Below are 26,500 nucleotides of genomic sequence, written 5' to 3' on the forward strand. Positions count from 1 at the left end.
AAATTTAACATTTCCTACAACAATGAAGTCACTAAAATAAATGTGTTACATCTATCTCCTTGTTGATGAGCTGTAGTTATATCCAACGAGACCAACACTACCATTTTGCTACTAACGTCCATTTGTTCAATAGGAAAATAATTCCACAGTAGCATTTTCTTTGCATATTTCTATAAATAAGCTTACCTTTAAAATGATGTCATTACCAGCCTCTAGTTAAAATATTTATGGCGCTGATCTGCAGATTTACAAACACAATGACCAATATAACATCTCAGAAACCATACTAGAACTCACTCATTGCTTTGTAACTGGGCTACAGGGTCTCCCATATAAACCCAAACCGAACACACGGTGTTTGTACTATGGGCTATGGGAGGTGCACGCATAGTTCTTGACCTTGCAAGCAGCCTGCACGCGTTTGACCTGGCAACCATGAGTCACCAGTCTGAATCTCAGCTGTTAACATGGTGTGCAGAAAATCCTAAAGGTGTTTATGAAGTCCCTCATTATGACAGTTTGGTGTCTGGTGTCCTGTTAGTGCCTATTATTTTTCCAGACGACAGTAAATACGGAAAGGTACCTTTGGTTTTTTTTTGTTAGTTGTTTTACGTCGCACCGACACAGATAGTTCTTATGGCGACGATGGGACAGGGAAGGCTAGGAGTGGGAAGGAAGCGGCCGTGCCCTTAATTAAGGTACAGCCTGGTGTGAAAATGGGAAACCACAAAAAACCATTTTCAGGGCTGCCGGCAGTGGGGTTCGAACCTACTATCTCCCGAATACTAGACACTGGCCGCACTTAAGCGACTGCAGCTATCGAGCTCGGTAAAGGTAAAGTACCAAAATTACATGTTGACACCGCTCTTCCATCAGTTAACGGAAGAAGAAAAATCATGTGCGTGGTTTCAACAAGATTCAGTCCCTGCTCATACAAAGAAAGATTCCCTTCTTACAATCTCGGAAGTGTTTGCAGACAGAGTGATAAGTGCTGGTCTATTTCCCCCCTCCTTCTCCACATCTAACAAACAGTGTGTGATTTTTACTTGTGGGGGTAAACTGAAAGAAAAAGTGTACTGAACAAATCCTCACACATTGGAGGAAACTGAAAGAAAATATTACGAATGAAATCAGAAAACATTACAGTTGAAGAACTCACTCGCATCAGCCAGAATGTGGTTACCAGATACATTGCCTGTATAACACAGGAAGGACGACAATTCCAGCAGCTTTTATAAGGTAAGATTTCATCTAAGATTGTATACATGCTTAAAGAAGGGCAGCCGCATGCGACGTCAGTTCGGCTGACACAGCTGCTGTAGCACAGAGTACAAACGCCGTGCGTTCGGTCTGTATCTATATGAGAGACCCTATATACAAAATGGACTCCAGACAACCCTGAAGACCCAGATTATCATACAGGTCATTAAAAGCTTTAACGGAAATCTACCTGATGTGTTGCATTGCCTGCCTGGCATTGAGTAAAATAGTCAAAATTAAAAAAATATATAAAAAATCTTAGAGTTATGTTTGATTAAGTCCTTTTGTGGCAGGAACATGTAAAATGTACCTGTCCAAGAGTGTATCGATACCTCCGTCCACTAAAAATAAATGTGGTACATCTATCTCCTTGTTGATGAGCTACCTATAGCACCTCTACCTCTAGCAACAAAAATTAACCCAGTAAAAACTCTATGCCTCCATTTGACTACTGTGATGTTGTACTCACAGTACAGTAGTCTACAAAAAGCTTGAAATTCCTACATTAGTTTCATCTTGAGTACGAAACTGTGTCAATATATCACACTATATTTTAACAAACTATCAATGCTAAACATGCAGCAAACAAGAAGGCACAGTGTAAATTACACAACATTGGGGTGGTAGAATAACATCCACGGTATCCCCTGCCTGTTTTAAGAGGTGACTGAAAGGGGATCCAAACGTGGGAGCGTGGGTTGGTGACCACGGCGCCCTTAGCTGAGTCCTGGCATTATGTCCACTTACTTGTGCCAGGCTCCTCACTTTCATCAATCCTATCTGACCTCCCTTGGTCAACTCTTGTTCTTTACCGACCTGACGGTATTAGGTTACGAGGTGTAAGGAGTCTTTCATTTTCACACCCTTCGTGGCCCTTTACTTCCTTAGGTCGGATCCCTTCCATTTTTTCTCCCTGATTAGTGTTATATAGAGGATGGTTGCCTAGCTGTACTTCCTTTTAAAACAATAATCACCACTACCTCTAAGTACATCATTATCTAACATCCAGGTTCTTGGAGATTCAGCAACTCAACACCTGCTCCCACAACGGGAACATCCTGTTAATTGCTGCATGTGCCATTGAACGGTACTTCCACTCCTTCACAGTACGTGGTGTGTGGGTCTAGAACTGCGTACCAGATGTGTTACAGAGCCTGACATCGGACTCATTCATAAACCAATACAAGAAATATTTACTTTCCATTAAATTATAACTTTTATCACCATTAAATTATGATTATCATTTTATATTTATATATACGGTATATATATTAAAAGAGTTTACTAGAACCAGCTTTGGCAAATCTGTCCGTCCATTCTAGTGGACCAATTTGCTTCATTTCTGTTTTATTTTCTCTGGAATTACCAGCCGGTGAATCATGAGACATTGAAAGGCCTCGGAAGTTCAGCCAACTTTGAGTAATCATAAAATCAAATCATTAAATGATCACTCCAATAACTGCAGGCGAAGGCTGACCCTAACCCATAATACATCCTGTACTTAGCGGGTTGCTAACACTTTAATTAATATTCTGATATATGTGATTGTCATCCTTAGTAATGTCATTGCGTGCAGCCATGTTTGATTATAATCTGTGGATCCAGAGCATACTCCTTCAGATGATGCTAGATACTCCATCATTCTCTGACCTCCCCCAGCTTTTAAATATACCCAACAGATGACAGAACGTACCTAATAACTTACATGCTACTAGAGAAAACAGTCTATGTACGTACAGAAGGGAAGGTATCAAACTGACTAGCCTTCCGTATGACCATTAAAAAGTGCAGGGACAACCTTTTGAAAAAGTGGGTGTCTACTTACTCGAATCTATATTCGGTAAAGGCCAATTGTACGTTGCACTACCTCGGGCAAGATCGCTCAAAAATGTTAAGATCCAGATATGGCCGAATGGTTGAAGCACGGGGAATATTGAAGTGTTACAAACTACATTACCGGTACAAAATGTTCATAAAATTATTGAAAAGGGTGGGCTGCAGAGCAGCACAGGCCCTCCAGTTTATTACTACTACTATTAGTAAATTATTATTTTTATTAGCATCAACAAATTTGTAATACAGTTACCATTATGTTACGGGTTAGTTTTGAAAATGATTTCCTAGTTACTTTATACTTTATCACTTTCATGCAGCTTATAACCTCGGTTTAGTGGAAGAGAAGATTTTAGAGCCTTAACTACGCCAAGCAATAGACAACAGGAATATGAATTAAATATGTAATTATATGCAAGGAGATCATCTATTTAAAGGAAATCTTAAAATTTCTGAACAAAACAGTTGCTGACCTTGAATATAGCAAACAATTTTTTAATTTCTTAAAAACAATATTAACAGATCCCTGCATTCAGCCCTGATGAATCTCACCCTTGGCCACGTGCTCAAAATGCCCTTTAACACATACAGTCTGATTTTCTGGCAAACCATCAGAGTTACAAAGAAGATACATAAAAAATTTTAATAGTAAACGTAATTCTGAATCCTAGAAGGAAGCTCCTTTCTTGATACGACCAAGAGTTTACTCGTGAGGATAAAGTGTCAAAGCTTTGAAAAGCACTTTTTTTTCTGGAAAACTGCTAGACCAAGGAAGAAAATGCATATGGAAACTTGTACAATCTCTATTTTTCAATGGGACTAACAGCTATCTTCACTTTTATGGGTCCCGGACTTCCAATTTGCTCAACTATTTTTGAAACTGCCAGCTCCTCTAATAGGCTAGTCTAATTATATATATGCCTGAACTGGCATTTTAGCATTCTGATAGTGGAAGAATTACTGAACAGTTGCATGGCTCCCAAGATTGCTCACCACATATACTCTCAATAATAATATAAATAATATTAGTATAGATATACTAGAGAACTAAAATCTTGACCCCAAGCTAGTTTTCTTTCAGAAGATAGGTTTCTGAAAATGGTGTATCATGAAAAAGTTGGGAAATGGACAAGTTTGCCTTTCCTAGGCCACTTTATCATACATTAACTGTTCATGTTTTAGCACTGATCTTTGGCTATACCTATTCATTACAACACACGCAACCCTGTCAGAACTTTGCTGTACAATTGAGAACTGATTTACTTAAGATGTACCAAAAATAACAGCCTGTTCAATGAAGATGTAGTGATTTTTTTTTGCTTTACGTCGCACCGACACAGACAGGTCTTATGGCGACAATGGAATAGGAAAGGCCTAGGAGTTGGAAGGAAGTGGCCGTAACCTTATTTAAAGTACAGCCCCAGCATCTGCCTGGTGTGAAAATGGGAAACCACGAAAAACCATCTTCAGGGCTGCCGACAGTGGGATTCGAACCCACTATCTCCCGAATGCAAGCTCACAGCCGCGTGCCTCTGACCTCACGGCCAACTTGCCCGGTGAATGAAGAAGAGTGTAGATGTAGAAACAATACAAAATGCAATCCAAAGTCAAATATTGTAGCCCTTAGAATTTTGACAACACAACTTTTACAACCGAGACATGCATATGAATTAGGGTTGCTTTTACACTAGAGAAGTAACAGAAATGGAACAAACAGGAGTACATATGAATATAAAGCAATCAATAAATGGGTTCCTTTGTCTTCTACCAGCTGTATCAAGGTCAGCCAAGCTTGTGAAACGGTCAACCATGTGAATTAAAAAGCAGGGTGACTATGTTGAAAAATGATATCATTAAAAAGTGTGTACTCTTTTTTTGTAATTATAAAAATTTATTGCGGATAGTTATTGACTTACCCTCGTAATTCCTGCATAACTGAAGAAACTTCTTGTGCAACAATTTGAATGATGTTCTATTGGTATTTTGCTCCCAGGTTGACCATCCATGTCACTTTATAACATGCATATGGCTTGTAGGTGCAATGATTCGCAGTGGAATTGGCATTTTAACTTAAACAAGTTCCCCCTTCTGGACAAGACAGCAGCATTTTACACAAATCAAAACATACCTTTGTATGCAACTGATAGTAACTTCTATTCTCTGTATACTGATGGCAGCTGATGCCAAATTCCACCCTATCCTAATAGCACTAAAATTGTACATCAAGGAACTTTTTGAAGGAAGAGGAGCATAATAGTTTAGTTTTGAGAAAAATGGGGAAAATGTGCCTTATTTTAAAATGCCCAGAGCCATTCTAAGTCCTTTTCTTACTTAAGTTAATTGCCAACCCAAGAGGGGCAGATTCAGAGGGGATGCCCCCTCCCCCAGATGACTAGAATGTATATGCTTCTGTTTTAAGAAACTATTTTTTCAAAGAAAAAACTTTTTAATATATTAAATAATGAGATATTCTGTTGTTGTTACCCAGGCATTAAGGTAAGGTAAAGGTATATTCTGCCCGAATGCAGGCCCTAACCTCCGCAAAGGTGTGCCTGAGATGGAGTTTACGTATGGCTCCTCCATTCCCTTACCCCCCACCAACAGTGCGTGGCAACCCATCCAAATCTTGACCACTCCCAATGTTGCTTAACTTTGCAGATATCACGGTATCCGGTGTTTCAACACGGCTACGGCCGTTGGCATTGTCCTATTCTAAATACTGTTGCATTCTTAGCAGTTCATTTCTGGAGAAGCCCCCCCTAACCAAGATCAACTGACCTGCCATGATTGTTGTCCATCAAGACCTTATACAACAAAAGCCTGTTGCTTGTTGTTTAGAGGGGCCTAACATCTAGGTCATCGGCCCTACAACGAAAGCACCCATGGCAAGAGGCTGTTCATAATTTTATTCACATTGTTATTAGAAAATATTTGTATGCAGCACAGGGATTTGATGTTAAGGTAGAGTTCACATGCGTGTGTTTCTTTTTTTTTTTTTTCCGTGGTAGCAATTTGTTTAAAGTGTTACTTGTTTGATTCTGAAAACAATGTCAAAGTATGTCAACATTTCATTCAATAAGAAGGTTAAATTAAGCAACCAGGCAACTCTAGATGTATGTATTTTGAGAGGGCTACTCAGAAGAAATATTGCCAAATTGTGGACAGAGTGATAAAAGTGTACATCTATCCAGAACAATTCCAATTAATTTTCAACTCGATATAGGCTGTCACATAAATGACAAATCAATACCTGCCAGTCTGAAATACTGATTATTATGTAATTACTCGACAGAGATTCGAAATATGAAATTCCTATGCAACATCATAATGAACATAATAGAAAATTTCAATTTAATGGATGAAGGATTTCCCTTGATTAGCTTGTAGCACTAAAAAAGTGGTGCATACTGGATTATTCAGCAGAAGTGAGGGTGTTAGAGGTAACCAAAATCTCGGAGCTCTTTCACTAAACCCACTCAATGCAATACAGGTGTTCCACAACCATTCTGCAAGTCAGTATCACAAAATGGCTCTTCTCTGAAGGAAACAATAGGAGAAAGGTGTGAAAATGTAACCATCCAAGTTGACAACCATTTGAAGAAACTAGTAGAATAAAATGGGCGGTGGATAGTTCAATCATAGGAACTGTACGGCCATCAAATATTCCTCATAAAGGTCGTGTGGATGATGAAAAATCTGATTAGATTGAAGTGCAGTATCTGAAGGAGAAGGAAATATTTGTGGCCTTCTTGCAGTACGTATCTAGTCAATGGTGGTGATGCAATATTGAAAGAACATTTAGAAACAGCTCCTGAAAATGAAACTCTTATCAACAAAACCACTGAAAATGACTGAACTTTGAATGTTGGGGAGAGTTTATAATTCAAAAAATTGTAGATCATTTAAAGCAGGGGTGCAGTGATGCCAGTGCGCCGCTCTGACGCCTACGAATTAAACTCTAGTTGTATTTATTGTTTTTTTCCAAAATTTAGTTACTATTTTCCAGCCTGCGTGCATACAACACAATTACACAAAAATTAAAACAGCCCATTTGCTTGCGTGTTCTCTTAAATGCACTCCCTCCACTTCTTCATCATGACTGAAAATTCACAATAACGTATGTGAAAATGTCTTTAGTATTACGACATATCAAAAGTGGGGTTTTTTGTTTTTTTATATATATTGTAGCACCGCATTTTAATGTACATCTCTTTTAGGTAGTATTTGTTTTTAGTAATTTTATGGAATGTCTTTGATCAATGTGACTGTGAATCAGCTGAAGATGACCCAATAGGTGTCAAATCATGTACTGCTGAAATAATAAGTAATGTTTTTCCTTCATGTATCCATAGTGTCCTTCCTAATGTTGTTTGAAAGATGGACAAAGTGAATTCTTCTTTTAGAAGCATACGACATTATTCCATGTTGATTTTCCATGATATGTTGCCCGTGATAACTGACTTCCTCAAAGAAATTGTCAAAGAACAAGAACAAGAGAGAACTATTAGGACTGTAGCTATTGGTAGTATGTAATTTGCCATCATACACTTTTAATTTATTGTCACACTGGAAGTAGTTGTAGATATTTTTTCACTTAACCAACCACTGTCCTACAAACTCCAACTTATGTGTACCTCACTTGACATGATTAACAGAAATAAAATAAAACTTTGCACAACTGACATATTGATCAGTACCTTGAAAAACAATCGGCCAATTTTATACAGGCAACCCTCCATTTAGTGACCCAAAAACGTAATGCCCACTGTACATTTCACTTTTAGATCATGTGGTGTCAGAGTTAACAGTACGTTTGCACAGATTGAGTAGAAATCTACAGCATTTGCCATTTCTATACACATACAATATGTTTTTTTTAATATGTCTAGTAAATCATATGAGACGTATATTGGCACTGAGCAACACCCTGCCCACCCCCACATCATTTACTCATGGCCATCCTTAACCTCGTTTCTCCCTTTTCTTTAGTATTCTTCATATCCTACACTTCCCAGATCAAGAAGAACTCTCAAGATGTCCCCCAGGAAGTGCAGACATCTCACAAAACAAACTACAGTAATACACAAAACTGACGACAATAAGATGTGTACTTTACCTGCAAATGTTCCAACAATCCCATGCTAGAGTCGAACTGCGCTTCACATTCGGACCAGCGGCACGTAACGCTGTCTGCGTTATCTAGTCTATTGGTGTCGTGGTTGGCGGGGAAACGGATGGTGCGAGGCACAGACAGAATGGGAGAAGGTAGAGAATGCTGGGAGCTACTCGACGATGTCGACACAGACACTTCCAGAGTTTTTGAAAAGTCTTCGCTCTGTTGTACCGACTCCGCCGCCTTGCATTCCGACGCCGCTGCAGATGCCGTCACCGTTACGGAATCTTTGCTGCAACTTATTTTCGCAGACACTTCAGAAGATGTATCCTGACGAGCTACTTTATAAGAAACACTTTCTGGAAGATTACTACTAGGGGGTGTAAGAAACAGCAAGTTTAGTTTCTGAGAAGAGGAAACATTTGTTAAACCATTCCTTTTAACTTCAGGAATTTTGAGAGGAGTCACCATGGGCTTCCTAGCGGGCGTTACTAAGCCGTTTTTCTTGTTGTTCCAGAGGAATGTCTGCACGTCATCCCCGGCTTGCGTCCCCGACACAAAGTTGAAGCCACCATCGCCGCCGGACTTGATCTCCACGTTCTTCTTGGCTGCACTTGCAGGCTTCATCTGCATCTTGAAGTATTCGGTGATCTTGCCCTGCTGGGACGAAGTGCTCTTGATGTGTTGGGTGCAACATCTCTGAGGTTGCTGCCGCACACATGGACTAGTACTACCCTTACTGGTGTTGTTGTTATTGTTATTCTTGTGCTCCACTTTAAGTCTCTTGCTCGAAGGAATCCTGGCAGTGGCAGTCTTATGGTTTACTATGGCAGTTTGACGCTTTAGTGACTTTGGGCTGAAAGCATTGGCTAGAGGGGTTGCGGTGGCCAGGAAGGGTGGCGGTGGGGTAGGTGGACCGCGATCGCAATCCAGTTCCTCACCGCCCCAGGGCCAGCACGAGTCTGGGCGACCCGAGGGAACGTTGGGTGCCATGTCGTCGCTGCTCTCCGAGTTGGTAGAGTGCGTTGAAGCAGTGCTGAACGGGGACCCAGGATCTGTGATATCACTTGTGCCACTGCTAGACGATGCAGAGCAGTCTGTACAGCTCAGGACAGCAACACCACTGAAACATACACCACATCATTCCATCAGCAAGCTATATGACATTACATAGCAAGATATTTATCACAAACACAACTTAAGACAGAGCGCCAGGTCACCAGCGACGACCAAGAATTTGAAACAACTGAGCAAGTGCTAATACTTATAAAATATGGGTTTTTCATGAATGACAGTGGGCGGCAGTTATTTGTAATTAGTTTACGTTTCTTAAACTGTGTTCTGATGCTAGAACTCTTGTGCCCATTTCCGGTATTCAGAAATGTTTTCATCTTTTATTAGCAGTACTTTTGGAAAGTTCAGCAAAGTTCAACAATGATAAAGGTGTTTTTATTTTATTCCACCTATTCAATACTTATATTTTCACGTATAGTTGTTACATAATTAAATTCTTAGTTACATAGGACATGTTTCGCCCTCAATTAAGGGCATCTTCAGCCTAAATACAATAATCAAACATACAACTAAATTAAAAGTGGAAGTTAAATACAATCATCAAAAATACAACTAAAATAAAAAGTGGAAGTTAAAAGTTTAGTCTGTTATTAAAATTTGGAACAATAAAATTGTGAAAAATGATAAAATAAAAAGATGCTAATGGAAAACTGTCTTATGATTAAACTATAATCTTGTCGGAGACTAAAACTTCTATTAAAATTCGAATTAAAACAGTTCATATAAAATATTGGAAAATCAAAGTGGTAGTAATAAAAAGCCAACGACATGAGGGCGTGTACACAAGCATAAACTTGATTGTCATGAATACAATCTTTTCAAGGCCGCTGATGAAATTCGTAGTAAGTAAGGCAGAAGCGTGTAAGAGGCTCTTACAATTTTTTAATACACGCTTCTGCCTTACTTACTACGAATTTCATCAGCGGCCTTGAAAAGATTGTATTCATGACAATCAAGTTTATGCTTGTGTACACGCCCTCATGTCGTTGGCTTTTTATTACTACCACTTTGATTTTCCAATATTTTATATGAACTGTTTTAATTCGAATTTTAATAGAAGTTTTAGTCTCCGACAAGATTATAGTTTAATCATAAGACAGTTTTCCATTAGCATCTTTTTATTTTATCATTTTTCACAATTTTATTGTTCCAAATTTTAATAACAGACTAAACTTTTAACTTCCACTTTTTATTTTAGTTGTATTTTTGATGATTGTATTTAACTTCCACTTTTAATTTAGTTGTATGTTTGATTATTGTATTTAGGCTGAAGATGCCCTTAATTGAGGGCGAAACATGTCCTATGTAACTAAGAATTTAATTATGTAACAACTATAAGTGAAAATATAAGTATTGAATAGGTGGAATAAAATAAAAACACCTTTATCATTGTTGAACTGTTAAATTTGCAATACGGACCTAAAATGAGGTTTATAACATGTAATAAGTTCAGCAAAGTCGACAGTTCACATGCTATAACAATAATGTGGAGAAAAACAACATAACCTGTACTTTTATGAAAGGGCTAATATCGACAATGAAGAAGTTGGTGGTGACCGGACCGTACCCATGCGTCTCTCAAACAAAAGTAAAAGTGAACAGAAAACGAATCAACACACCTTTTCCTGTTGAAAGTTCAACAAAGATTGGTCAGGCCATTTTAAGTGATTGTTACATGACAATACGACAGTCTTGCAATGAGCAAATATTATAAACAGACTAAACGACAGTCTCGCGGCGTGCAAATCAATCAATCAATCAATCAAATCACCAATGATCTGCATTTAAAGCTGTCGCCCTGGAAGAAGAGTGTCCATCAATTGTTTACCAAGTCTTTTCTTAAATAATTTCAAAGAAGTTAGAGATGTATCGAACATCTCCCTAGATAAATTATTTATCAAGCGAGTTGGCCGTGCGGTTAAGGGCGCGCAGCTGTGAGATTGCATTCAGGAGATATTGGGTTCCAATCCCACTGCCGGCAGCCCTGAAGATGGTGGCCTGTGCTTTCCCATTTTCACACCAGGCAAATGCTGGGGTTGTACGTAAATTAAGGCCACGGCCCCTTCCTTCTTACTCCTAGCCCTTTCCCGCCTCATCGTCGTCATAAGACCTGTGTGTGTCGGTGGGACTAAAGATAATAGTGAGAAAAAAAAAAGAATAATTATTCCAATCCTTAACCCCTTCTTCCCATAAACGTGTCATAATGTGTCACCTTGAATTCCAACTTTTAAAAACATCACTCACATTTCTTCTAATAAGTCATTCCACGCCATCACTCCACTGACAGCTTGGAACATACGCTTAGTCGAGCAGCTCGTCTCCTTTTTCCCAAGTCTTCCCAGCGCAAAGTTCGTAACATTTTCGTTACGGTACTCTTTTGTCGGAAATCACCCAAACAGACGCCGCCCACTTTGAACATTTTTCGTGTGTAAAATAAAATAAGAGTTTAAAGCTTCGATTCTATTTGTCAGGAATAAACTAAGTGGCAACCAAGTACTTCGAATTTCAAGCGTAGAGGAAAGCAGTAAACATGCAACCGTTCTGCCGAGTTAGGTATACCAAAGACATCACATGGAGGAAATGTTTCCGTCCAACGCACATCAAGTTGAGCGACGCCAACTTGCACCCACACAATGTGTAGAAGAGTGTAACTTCCTGCTACAGCAGTTTCCACGACCAGCAAACAAGAAAACCTTTTCGTATACCGGTACTGATTTTATCGAAGTTCTAGAGAATGCAACATATTTTTGGAACCAAAGGAACACACACGCTTACCAGTATACTGAAGAGTACAGTCCGCGCCATGCCGTGACGGAAGAACATTTTGATGGTCCAATTAACGGTGTCACTTGATTAATTATTGGCTGCTACTACTTCCCAAGGGCACTGCTGAAATAGTTTGTTTTCAACATGACAGCGCCTTATACAAGAGGACTGTGAACGTCTGAATTAGATTTTTCCATATTGCTGGATTGGATGAAGAACACAAGCTTCTCTGGCTGGTTCTTCTTTCATGGCCTCCAAGAAGTCATCACTCTGAACAATTCGCCGTTGGTTTTCATAAAATATGTGCGAAAGCGTCCTTAACCTAAGATGCTGTACGCGTAGTATTCCAAGAAGTCAGGCGAAGGATGAAGAGGAGAACGTGGCTTCGCATACGATTATAGTGATCATGGGGGAACGCATGCAGGTATTTTAGAATCGTGAAAATAAATGTCTTCTTGAATTCCAACTTCATCTTCATATCGTAACTTCTAAGGACACCACTCATATTTATCCTAACAAGTTTGTGACCGCCCTGTGTATGTTGAATGCTTACTGCATTACGGATTCATTCGGCTACCTCACTTTTCCAAACACACAGAATTTGGTGTTCATTAATATTTTATCGAGGGCAGTAACAGTAAGGACACATTCAGCCAAAACTATGCCAACTATCCCCAGCATGACGGCAAACTTAAATGGTTTTCTCTGAAAGTCTTCATTTCCTTCCAGGTCGACGGTTAAGAAGTGTACATTTTCGTAGAATTGTCTGGTCAAATGCGAAACTATTTTTATTATTTATATGTTCGACATAATTGGCCTACTACATTTTTTTAAACTCAAAGTTGGTTTTATTCGTGTAAAAGCTCTGGCTGGTAGACTTCAGAACTTTGATTACAAAAGTCACATACATACATACATACATACATACATACATACATACATACATACATACATACATACATACATACATACATACATGAGCTATAGCTCAACGTGGAAAAAAGTCCATAAAAAGACTAATACAGTACTGACAATCAGGATGTTAGTGGTGACCGGACTGTATCCCAAGTGTCTCCGATACAAAAGTGAAAGTGAAGAGGTCAACAACAGTGTTGAAAAGTCAATTCACTTGCCTGTTCTGTGAATAGAAAATGTAAGGACATCAAAACATCTTTTCCTGTTAAAAGGAAACTCAACAAAGATTGGTCAGGCCATTTTGAGTGGTAGTTACATGACGATACGACAGTCTTGCAAAGCGCAAATATTGTAAACAGACTAAACGACAGTCTTGCAGTGATTGATACATACATACATACATGATCTTTTTTTTATTTCTAGAACGGTAATATATGCTTATTGAAACACATGCAAACACATTGAAACACATGAATTCTTCCCTTGCTAGAAGATTTTACAATGGAGCAGAAGCAACTGACGGAGGGATGTCAGCTGATATAAGCTAAATAAATATATATAAATAAAACGTCGTGCCGGAAATCGTGGGAATTCTTAACCCTCTCTAAATGCAGAAAAGTACCCTATTTAGGTGATGATTATGATGATGATAATAATAATAATAACAATAACAGATCAGGAAAATCTTAGGTCCAGTCAAAGACAATGGCGAGTTTAGGAGACGGCACAACCAGGAGCTGTATTCGTATGTGGAGAAAATAACCGACGTGACGGGGAAACGGAAGATTATTTTTCATGGACACATGGCCCGAATGAAGTCAACACGGTTAACCAACCGCATTTTCACTTTCCTCCAAGAGAAGAAGACAAAGAGGGCAGTTCAGTGAGGTGCAGATTGGGATCTCATTTAAAGATATCCAGGAACGTGACCCACTTAAGAAAAAACTCCAAAAACATCAGAGTTTCGAACCAAAGCCGAACACTGGAAGGGCATGGACGAAAGAGCGAAAGGAGCAGCACCGTCTACTGGGCCAACATTAAAGCTCAGAGGAAACAGTTGAAATCACGTAGTCCTTAGTTGGCCGAAACGAAACATGAAGAAGAATTACAGATACAGCCTCATATAACTGATCATAGAAGTCAAGAAGGAAGGGAAACGTGGGGGTGCGGAACCTACGACAGCGGTTCAACTTCTGCGATACGGCAGCCTTGATATGGGAAAACATACTCCATGACTATCACAAACCCTCTATAAGGAGATGGCACAGCAGAAGACACTACAAATAATTTATAAACGGACTTAGAACACTTGTTCTAACCTCCTAGCATATTTAGAAAGGAAAACTTGAAATATATTTTCTGGTGTACGGCGGCCATTAATGTGTTCACCGAGAACAAGATGCACACTTCCACTTTGTCGTTAGCAATATGAGTGACACTCGTGACCTTCATGTCCAAAGCTTGAGAGCGTAGGAGCTTGAAGACTGCGGTGTCCCGCGCCCTCTGCCTGTCATGAGTCTGGCATTGCTTCCACTTATTTGTGCCTCCCTCGGTCAACTCTTGTTCTCTTCCGCCGCGACGTTACTAGGGAGTCTTTCATTTTCACTCTCTTTGTAGCCCTTCCCCTTTTTTCTTCATTCTTCTAAGTGTCTGTCCAGTTCCATTTTCTCTCTGATAAGTGTGAATAGAGGATGTTGTACTTCCTCCACGCCACAACTGTACAAAGAAATAATCCTCTCAACAAATCGACTTCCCATTCCCATTGTTTTCCCCCGGACAGCAATAGTTTTTAAATATTAACAGGAATTTGAAACTAACTAATAAAGGCGCACGCGGCAGGGCTGCAGGCTCACTCTTCTAACAAAAATAGTAATAAACAGGATTGAGTCAAAATATATATACATTACTCACCTACAGTTAAAATTTCGTCATATGTTTTAGCAATTAGGATATTTGGAATGAATAAAAACATACTTTATATTCCATACTTGTCCATATTTCCAGCCTTAGTTCAGGCTTTTCTATATTATTTACCTAATTTAACACTTTATCTTAAATGGGTTTCATATTTTACGGTTTCAAAGTTATCCTTGTGAGAAAATCATTTTAAGTTTATTTTACCAGCATCAATATTTCAAAGCTCCATTCTGGTATTTCTATGAAATGTGGTAAGCAAAATCTCTATGCTCTATGCGCATTCTTTGGCCTTGTCACTCATCCTGCTGTGATCCATATCAGAAGGGTTAAACTCTTGTTCCGCGGCTTTTATTTAAACTCTCATTTTGTGGTTTCTATATTCAAGAAATCAATCTGATAACTGTATTCTTTACATTATTTTTTAAATAAAAACATCGTCCAAATTTATGTAGGCCCTATGTATTTTGCTATTTTATTACATAATAATAGCCCTTTGATATAATTTTCTAGGCTAATGCCAGCCCCGACGAAGGTGGGCGGCATCTGCCGTGCTGTTATCGGGGGGGGGGGGGGGGGGGGGAGAGGGTTAGATGTGATCGAAACAAGGAGCCATTCACTCAAGGAAGTATCATAACAGAGAAAGAAGTACAAGAAGTGAGCAGATCCGAGGAAGAAAATAAATCACCGCATCGTCACCATGCACAAGAAAATCGTTTTTGAAAAGAATTCCGGTGAAGTATAGAAGCAAAATATGACGAAGAAAAAGGAAATAAACGGAAGATTTTTCAAAGTTTAGTAGGCTGTATAGTTACTGCAGAGCGTAGAAGGATGTATCATAGCAATTATTCTAACTGTTTAAACAAGACATCAGTACCGAGTTCGAGTCGATGACGAACGAAAACGAACGGTGCAATTGTTGCGAATGTTATTTATTTACGAGGATCACGAATTTTTGACAATGTGTAAAGTGACCCAAATAACGCGCAGAAGTTCACTTCTCTAAGATGTGGCACTTGTTACGAGCCATTGATTTAAGGTCATTAAACTCGAGTTAAGGTCATAGCATTGAACTAGCGTTGCGCGGTGCTGCTGCGCGCGGCCACAAACTGCACTACGGAGGGTTATGAGAGGGGAAGAGGCCTTGAATGCTATTTGCATGAGGCGGGAACTGGGTCTATGTCTGCTGGAGGGGGAGGGGGACGGGGACCGGGTCCAAACCGCGCTGTTGACATTGTAGCCAGTTATTACACATTCAGCAGTGACACACAATAGCGGCCAAGTCAGTTCCCACGGTACACAGCACCTGCACCTCACGTATGTGTCGCAATTATGAGAAATGCTGAAACTTCGTTCTTCTGGCAACACAGCAAAAATGTTTCCTTAATTTTCAATTCCACAGAGACACACTGTGACTAGAAAGTTCTGTTATATTTAGAGTTTCCAGATACTGGAGAACTACCACTGAAATGCGACCAAGTATTACATGGACAAATGGGGTTCTTCAATTAATGGTCAAAGTTTGAGCTCGAAATAAAATTAGAAAGGCGGTTAGTGACTATCTTTATGCACGGACTAGATAAATTACATTTCAAATTATCCACATGTCCTAACTATAAGACAAGCAGCAGTAGCAGTCTCGAATTAAGTTCTGTAAAATACGCATTTTACAATTATTTCTTACAGCTGCTCGAATATAAAGTAAAACAGTTGAAGAGCATTATGTAATAACATTACTTACGGTTCGGTTTTGCTAAGCTTACGTAAATATTAATAAATAATAATAAATAATAAAAAATAATAATAAAATTCATGAATTCTTCTCGAATAACACCAAAGGGGACTGCTCAGGCCTTAACGTCTCCATCTTGCAGACGAATTGCCATCAACCCCATATGCCCTCACTCCGTGTCACCGCTGCGGAGAGGTCTGTAAATGAACCCAGGCTTTTGGCACGCAATCTAGTCATTAAAAATTGTATACCACCACCTCTCCTATCTTGCCGGCCAACATTCTGATGGTGATTTTTCTTTCCACCGACGAGGCTCGAACCGGCTAATCACAGTGTCAAAACTTTCCGATCATGGCCACCAGGCGGGCTCTAATTAGTAATCTATTATATTACAAGCTCTTGTCCAGGATAAACCAGTGACATGATGTTCTTTCCAACCTCACTTGGCGTCGAAACTACGACCGGATGCCCTTCGTGATGTGGTTATTTTTGCGTGTTTCTGCAGTGGCTGGTAATGTTGTGTTTCATGTAACTTATTATGGCACGTGTCTCTTGCAATATAAGTACCCTTAAATTCCGGTTGACCGCGCTAGGATCCTATTTCATATCCTGACTATAGAAGGCACTCCCCAGAGCAATTACGCCACACAGCCAACTGAACGACTTATTTGTATCTAGAATTACCCTAATCGTGCTTCAGGGGTCCATTTTGAATCACGGCGACTCTGAAGAAGTAATACTTAAACCAAGTCCTGAAATTAAATCTTAAAGAACTTGCCCAACAATTTACGATCCTCGCAGATCTAGAAAAGGAAAAAGTTATCTGATGAATCTACTAAACAGAACAAACAGTTAACAAAATTGTTTATATGCCCTATCCACGAACTTATAGACAATTACGCGCACTAAATCTGGAGGAACAAGCGACTGTAGCTGACACGATCTTACATAACCATGACGTCATTAGCAAGCAGATTGTATTTCAATTTAAAGACATTAGCTTTCGCCTTTAAACAGGTTTAGGACCTTGTATGGTGGTGTGTTGACACAATAAGCACCCTCGGCTGAAACACTTCATCTGACCCATGTTGGGGCGAGGCTGTCGGGAGCAAGGTGAAGAAACTGGAGAGTTGCGGGTTCGAAGCTAAAGAAAAGCATGGCACGTTGAGGCTGGTCAGGACCAGACAAGGACAAGGCGGGGAGGGGAAGAGAGGGGAGGACATAAGTTATGGCGCAAGAGAATATAAAAGAGAGAGGCGAGAGCAGCTGCGTAATAAATATTACACCGGCGGTGCAATGGTCATTGACTACGAGAGGCTCCACCGGGGACTGTCACAGAAACAAAGGAGTCTTCCGGTTGATAACTAATCACTTCCGATCTCGACGACATTCAGCCACAGATCGAACATATGAAATGAGAAATCGTAACTTCAGTCGCGGGGAGGAGGCACGCGGCCTCCTGAGGATCCCCGGTAAATACGAGACCATAAAAATTCTTAAAATTTTACACTAATTAGAAATTTATTAATCTACAGACCACTGCGAAACATTCCTTAATTTCAAATACATTTGACTAGGAACCTTAACTGCGTTTCTATAAACCACACAATGAACACAGAAACAATTTCGTTATACAAGTTGTTTCATTTACCATCAGCAACTCAGTGAGCATGCCAAGATATGAATGCGACAGTGGCATAATATTTTTACATTTTAAATACGTTTTAATATTACATTTTTTAAAGCACATCTAAGCACTTCAGAGGATCGTATGAATATAATGCAACAGAAAGTGGGCAACACAAGCAAAAGGGTTTAAAAACATTGCCCTAGGGGAAGGATTTCTCTCCGAGTTGGAGAGGTGAAACAACAGTCCCACAACGCGTTGCACCCTGGGGCGAGGGAAGTGTGCATTCAATTCTCCCAAGCTTCATATTGCAAGGTAGTATATGATTTTAGAAAATTCTACAGTTTTACTCAGCAACAGGAGGACTAGGCTACACTAGTAGGTTCTATGACAAGGGCGTAGCCAAGGTGTGGGGGAGGGGGTAATGGGGGTTAAAACCCCGCCATGGGATTTTTACAAAAGAAAATAAACAGAAACTGGCAATAAAGAAGTGAAAGTCCGACTCAAAAGGTTAGCTCATTTGAATATTCATAGAGACAACATTGTAAAACCAATCTATTTTCTAAGAAGCCTCGAAAGTTGGATTTTAGATTATTATTTTATTTTTATTTTTATTTTTGCTATTGGCTTTACGTCGCGCCAACACAGATAGGTCCTATGTCGACGATGGCACAGGGAGGGGCTAGGACTGGGAAGGAAGCGGCCGTGGCCTTAATTAAGTACAGCCCCAGCACTTGCCTGGTGTGAAAATGGGAAACCACGGAAAACCATCTTCAGGGCTGCCGACAGTGGGGTTCGAACCCACTATCTCCCGAATACTGGATACTGGCCGCACTTAAGCGACTGCAGCTATCGAGCTCGGTGGATTTTAGATTGTAATCTGAACATACATTCACATTGATCATATTGTCCTTGTTCTGCATTTTAATGGAAGACTTTGTAATGACCAGTACTGCAATCTGACACTCGCGTATGCGCGCACAATCATCTTCATTATGTTCTACCATTTTGTGACTATATACACACACCCCCGCCAATCGGTCGATCCTGGCTACGCTACTGTCCTCTGATGATGCTGAAGATTTGGATAAAAGACAAAGAACCCTACACGACAAATTTTCGTGGCCTAATAAATTTCAGGCGATACAAATAATACAATTACTTACCAACAAGGAGATATGTGAGAATTACTTTTCAGTCTTCTCCTAAACTACTGTTCACCCAGGGTGGATAAAATTACTGGGTCGATGACCTAAATGCTAAGCCCCTTTAAACAACAACCATCACCATCATCGATAAAATTATTTATACCTTAAGTGCCGATTTTCATGCAATCTTATTCACACGTTTTAACATGGATGGCCCCATGGCAACTAATAACTAGGACTGAGCGAGTTGGCCGTGCGGTTAGGGGCGCGCAGCTGTGAGTTTGCATTCGGGGAGATAATGGGTTCGAACCCCACTGTCGGCAGCCATGGAAATGGTTTCCGTGTTTTCCTATTTGCACACTAGCAGCACACGCCACGGCTGCTTCCTTCCCAGTCCTAGCCCTTTCCTATCTATCTGTGTCGGTGCGACGTAAAGAAACTTGTAAAAAACAGTTTAAGGTCAATAACATCATCCATACGTTATTATACGAACGTAAGCTCTTAGTTACATGTTATAGATGAGGTAATGTAATGGCGTGTGGCCTCCTCAGAGGCCTGGTGCAGGCCCGTAGGCGACCTGCGCATCGTGATGAGGATGAAATGTTGTTGAAGACGACACAACACCCAATCCTCGTGCCAGGGGAATTGACTAATTAAGGTTAAAATTCCCGACCCTGTCGGGAATCGAACCCGGGGCCCCTGTGACCAAAGGCCAGCATGCTAACCATTTAGCCATGGAGCCGGACTATAGATGAGGTAGCCCAGTTGTACTTAATCTACCATGTTTTTCCATGTACCGTACCATTCTCACCGAAGTACAGACAAAACTTATTTTATTTTTAGCTATAATTAACTAATTATAATGATCGGTATCAATTTCTAAATATTACCCTTTATTTTTCAAAAACTGATTATTTTCTCCTTAAATAAACTGGCGCCTGGGCTCCTCATGATGACAGGTCCACAATCAGCCCACTTGTTCGATAATTACATAAACCCATCGTCAAAATCTGGAACTGGGAAACTATGCCTGTGGACCTCAGAGATGCACTAATAGTGACCATATTTTTTTTTTTTAACGGGATAGAGCCCATTGTGGTAATTACCGTGGAAAATCCTTTTTTCTGCTGCTGGCAATATTCTTGCCAGAATTATTTCCAGTCGTCTAGCGCCACTAACAGAAGAGTTTTTACCAGAGATACATTATGGCTCTAGGCGCAATCGTGGTACTGTCGAAATGATATTCTGTGCTAGACAAATACACGAGAAATCCAGGGAACAAAATCGCCACCTATATATGGCATTCCTAGATCTTGTCAAGGCCTTTGACTCGGTTAATAGATATGCTCTTTGGAAAATCTTACCGCTAATTGGCCGTCTTTCCAAATTCATTAAGATCCTTCGACTCCTAGCAATAACGGACCTGGAGAACGTTTTGACATCACGACTGGTGTAAAGCAAGGATGTGTAATTGCTCCCATACCATTCTCTATTTATGTTGGAACTATAATGCACCTTGTTAAGGGTGAACCACCACAAGAGGGCCAATACTGAACTACAAGAAAGTGTAAAGTAGTAATGATGAATCTCATGCAGAATGGTCACCTCCTCCTCAGATAAATACTTTTTCCCCAAATGTTAACGATTTACGAGTAGATAATACCAGTTCTTGGATCAACAATTTAGTATTATATGTCAATAATAGTATCACTGAGCAGAGTAGCCGTGCGTGTTAACATGTTACGACTATGGTTATTTGCTTTACATCGCACCAACACAGATAGGTCTTATGGCGACGATGGGATAAGGAAGGACTAGGAGTGGGAAAGAAGCGGCCGTGGCCTCAAGGTACAGCCCCAGCATTTGCCTGGTGTGAAATGGGAAACCACGGAAAACGATCTTCAGGGCTGCCGACAGTGGGATTAAACCCACTATCTCCTGGACGCAAGCTCACAGCACGGCCAGCTCGCCCGGTCCTACGACTATGGAGCCAAGCTCTGAATTCGGCAGGCGAGTGGGTTCGAGCCACACCGTCAGCTGTCCTGTGTTCTGTGGTTTCCCTTTTGCACTCCCAAGCAAATGCCGGGACAGTTCCTATTCATAAGCCTGTCATAAGAGGGTACTAAAAAGGGCCCCAGCGGCTCTGAACTTTGGAGTGTGGGCCCTCAGTTGAATCTTGGCATTGCTTCCGCTTACTTGTGACAGGCTCCTCACTTTCAACTATCTTATCCGGCCTCTCTTGGTCAACTCTTGTTTTTTTTTCCGACCCCGACGCTATTAGGTTTGCGAGGGCTAGGGAGTCTCATCTTCACGCCCTTCGTGGCCCTTGTCTACCTTTGGCCGATACCTTCAGGTTTTGAAGTGTCGGATCCCTTCCATTTTTTCCCTCTGATTAGTGTTATATAGAGGATGGTTGCCTAGCTGTACTTCCTCTTAAAACAATAATCACCACCACCACCTCATAAACCACAGCTGATTCATTCCACTTCCTTACCCATGATGGTGGCATCATTCATTTCATATTCATTTTCTCAAATAAAGTTGGCATCAGGAAGGGCATCCGGCCGTAAAAACATGCTGTAAAATATAATCTCACTTCATCCCCGACCCCGGGGACTAATTGGACGATATACATTCCATCTGTAAAAGTGCTTCTTCCTTTTAAATACCCGACCCAGAGGGCTCACCTGGTCATCAAAACTCGGCAGTGAAAAGGTTATAGAACTCCAGTATGCAGATGACAATGTTGTTCTGGCCAGCTCAGAAGAAGATCTACAGACCATCCTAAATGCTTTCACAAAAGCATACAAGCGCATCGGCCTAAGTCTCGACATCAAAAAGACTCAGATATTGCATAAGTCTGCACTCAAAGCCAATGCTACTGCTCCTGCCATCACAATCTATGACGAGATCTTGCGGAACATCCAAAATACTTTGGTAGTCACCCCTCGACAAATGCTAATATAGATGCTGAAATTCAATATCGCCTGACGTGTGCTAGTGAAGCATTCGGTCGTCTACGACAAAATGTCTTTGATAACCATAACATCAATACTCACACAAAACTTCATGTGTATCAGGCTATTGTAATAGCCACACTCCGTTATGGGTGTGAAACTTGGACCACTTACAGGAACCACAGAAAAGTGCCTGGAGAAATATCATCAGAAGGGTTAAATGGAAAGATCTTGGAAGAAGCCTGTGCCAACAGCATTGCGGCTATGATCATGAAACAGACTTCGTTGAACATGTCACGTCGTTCGTATGCCCGATGTATACTCAACTGAAGGGTGGCCGTGGACACCACTGTGGGCCACAAAAAAGGTTCAGGGACGTACTAAAGTCAGACATGAAGAACTGTAACATCAACACCACTACCTCGGAAACAAAAGCAGCTAACCGCCTGGCATGGCGTTGTCTTATCCAAGGTCCTAAGAACTTCGAACAACCACGCCGGACATTTGAAACTGAGAACCGAACTGCTCGGAAACTGTCGGCGTTCCTCAGGATTAATAACCCTCAACAACTGGATCTCAACTTTGGCCTCATAGTAGCATTTGAGGAGAACAATCATATTCGTCAGCGCGAGACAGCCTATCATCACGGTTATATAGTACGTTAGCTATCCTTACAACTCAGAATGGTGAGTGCCGTGCTGACGATAACTTTGACGAAGAAGAGTACTATTCTGCCGACAAAATATTTAAGTATACGATGTTCACTATTTTAAGAGGCCATTTCTAACATGTGACACAACGATACAGAAAGTTAGAATAGTAAATAGCATTATCAAGTTAAGGCAATCAATCGAATATTATACCATCACTCATACCTTCTTGTACATTGTTACGGAGACCGATCGTGACGTAACTGAAGGTGAAGTATCTCTACTTCCCGCTTGTTCTTGGTGGCGGCAGTTATCAGATTTCAGAACATAACTAGATAAAAAGAGTTTCTGGTCAGCAAAAAGTCTTTAAAATGTGAACCCCGAGCCGCTGAAGGGAGCAAGGAAGCAGACAGGCGGCTATGGGTCTCGCCAACCCTGCCCTGGCGTGCTGTCACGTAGTTTCCACATGCTCGGCGCTGGCCGAGACACGATACTAAATGGCAAGTTAATACACCCAGCAAGCCAACAGTAGCCGAGGGTTTCGACGTAAATTCTACATTCCTATGAACGAATTTGGAGAGAAAAATGTATGTTAAAAGTCTGTTCGTGTTGAGAAAAAACACAAGACTTCTCGCCGTGGCAACGCTGTATGCCCTTCCCGTCGGCCAAGCGCTGATGCTGGAGACCCTCCCTTCGCATAGCCGTCTCCAACACAGCCAGCTGATTGCTGAAGTACCTTCCCCGAGAGAAGAAACACACAAAGACCCAAACATCATCTTCCTTTCCACCATTTCTGAAGTGTTTCGGGGCTACTTCTGCTATCGCAGCATTCTATACGGAGTAAGTTTGGTTCCTTGAAATGTCAATTAATCGGGCTCCGGGTTCGATTCCCGTCCGGCTCGGACTTTTTCTTACAGCATCTGATTAATCCCTCTGACTCGGAGACTGGGTATTCGCGTTGGTCTCGAAACTCTCCTCTTCACAGCACACATTGCCAACCACCAATGAAACATACAATATCCCTCCACATGGGATATGCTGTCAGCAAGAACCTAGCCGTGAAATGAACCCATACATCGCAACCGCGACCCGGCAGGGTGTAGAAGGGGAAGAAGAAACATTAATTGAATCTACTGGTTAGTTTCTCGCATCATGTGGCCAGTAAAATAATAATGTATTGTTCTTATTAAAAACATTATATCTGTATTATTATTATTATGATTATTATTATTATTATTATTATTATTATTATTATTATTATTATTATTCGTATAGCTTTGAATACCAGGAGTGTCCGAGGACAATCAGGATGCCATTTAAGTCCAAGTTCAGCCCCCATCGGCATGGGGGTGAGAAGAGATGAAAAAGAAAATCTCCGGAACGACCGATATGACGGATGTATTTTGTGTTGTGTCCTAGCATAGATCTCAACGAAACGTAGTTAAACATATGGCTATATCATGAAGAAATATTATGGGGAGAGGGTTAAAACAACCCTTCGTCAGGTGGTAGCAGGGAGGGGGTGCATGTAAAATTAATAGAAAACGACCAATATTAGCGTCAAAACCATAGTTTTCCGAATCGCTGAGGTGAATAATGACACTCCGGTTGTCGTTTAAGTGTATATTCTGCCCCTACCGGGTTAAAAGGAAAATGTACAAAATGGCATTATGGATGTATGCGTGGATGTTCCAGCATAGCTCTCCACCAAACTTGGTTTACGTATCACATATTATCTCCAAAAAAACCCACACTATGGTGGTAAGACACCCCTGGCACCAGTAGGGGAGGGGGTTGACATGAAAATATTATCGAAAACAACCAATATGTGTGGAATCAGTAGTTTTTTTGGGTCACTGGGGTGAAATGCGACACTCTGTATGCCGTTAAATTCCAAGTTCAGTCTCTATAACAATAAAATCAGTCAACGTCACAATAATGAAATCTACAAATATTCGCTTCATAAATAATAAACAGGTAATAAAAAGCCTAAAAGTAAACATTTAATGAAGTGCCCCAGCAACGGCGGGTAATATAGCTGCTAGTAATAATAACCATCATCATCAAGTTCAGTATTCCAAGCACACATGTCTAAGAGTAGTGAAGATATAATCACGAAGTATCAGTGGTAAACAATTAAAATACCAGTTTCATTTGTGTCCGGCTCCATGGCTAAATGGTTAGCGTGCTGGCCTTTGGTCACAGGGGTCCCGGATTCGATTCCCGACAGGGTCGGGAATTTTAACCATCATTGGTTAATTTCGCTGGCACGGGGGCTGGGTGTATGTGTCGTCTTCATCATCATTTCATCCCCATCACGACGCGCAGGTCGCCTACAGAGGTCAAATCCAAAGAGCTTCACCTGGCGAGCCTAACTTGTCCTCAGACACTCCCGGCACTAAAAGTCATACGCCATTTCATTTCATTTTTACTTTATTTGTATAACAAGTCTTAAATATGAATCCCTCACCGTTGATGAAATTTTTCACTTCCTGATAAATGCCGGAACAGTGCCTATCCATAGGCCACAGCCGATTCCTTCCACACCGGGCGAGTTGGTCGTGCGGTTATGAGCTCGCGGCTGTGAGCTTGCATCCGGGAGACAGTGGGTTGGAATCCCACTGTCGGCAGCTCTGAAAATGGTTTTCCGTGGTTTCCCATTTTCACACCAGGCAAATGCTGGGGCTGTAGCTTAATTAAGGCCACGGCCGCTTCCTTCCCATTCCTAGGCCTTTCCTGTCCCATCGTCGCCGTAAGACCTATCTGTGTAGGTGCGACGTAAAGCAAAAAAAATCCTTCCACCTCCTTACCCAGTTTCATTCCCCATCATATATTACATCTTCATTAGCTCCTCGAAGGTTGGCGTCACAAAGGGCATCCGGCCGTAAAAAAACGTGACATAATTAGCCAACGGGACTATGAGCTTTGCATAGATTTCGTGAAATTTGAAATTTAAATAATTTCTCTCATATATCTGGCCTGCTTTCCTCCTGTATTATGAAATAGTCGGTCTTTCCCGACGTCGTATAGTCTTATTTGGCTCACATAAAGAGGCATAGTGTGTAGAGTAATAATAATAATAATAATAATAATAATAATAATAATAATAATAATAATAATAATAATAATAATAATGTTGGTTTTACGTCTAACTACATTTACAGTTTCCGCAGACGCCGAGGTGCCGGAATTTTGTCCCGAAGATGTTACTTCTTTCATAACATCGGTGTGTCGACATGAGGATGAGCACCTTCAACCCGCTAATTTGGGCTGTTATCATCTCAGCCACTCCGACCGGCTGTTAAATATGTCCCTACAGTTTCAAGTTATGCACGAAATTTTAAAGGGTTTTGTACTGTTTAAAACTTGATTTAGTCCTGCTCCTTGGCTGAATGATCTAGCTGGAGGCTAAATATCAAACTACAAACCACCATTGGCATCAGGAAGAGCAAGAATAATATTAAACACCTTCGCTCTTTGATGTTTTTGAATTTTTCTTTCTTTACATCGC

At 40.7% G+C, this 26,500-nt stretch overlaps 1 protein-coding gene across 3 annotated transcripts in view; it reads right to left on the reverse strand.

The window, feature by feature from the left end:
* Positions 1 to 26,500, reverse strand: part of jing (AE binding protein 2 jing) — a 342,693-nt gene that overhangs the window by 47,893 nt on the left and 268,300 nt on the right. For all 3 annotated transcript variants that reach the window (XM_067156359.2, XM_067156360.2, XM_068229898.1), the window contains exon 2: positions 8,210 to 9,329. In XM_067156359.2, coding sequence (XP_067012460.2) covers positions 8,210 to 9,329 — 1,120 coding nt within the window. The remainder of the gene's footprint in view (positions 1 to 8,209; positions 9,330 to 26,500) is intronic.

Source organism: Anabrus simplex, chromosome 12 (assembly GCF_040414725.1).
Source record: "Anabrus simplex isolate iqAnaSimp1 chromosome 12, ASM4041472v1, whole genome shotgun sequence".
NCBI classification, from domain to species: domain Eukaryota; kingdom Metazoa; phylum Arthropoda; class Insecta; order Orthoptera; family Tettigoniidae; genus Anabrus; species Anabrus simplex.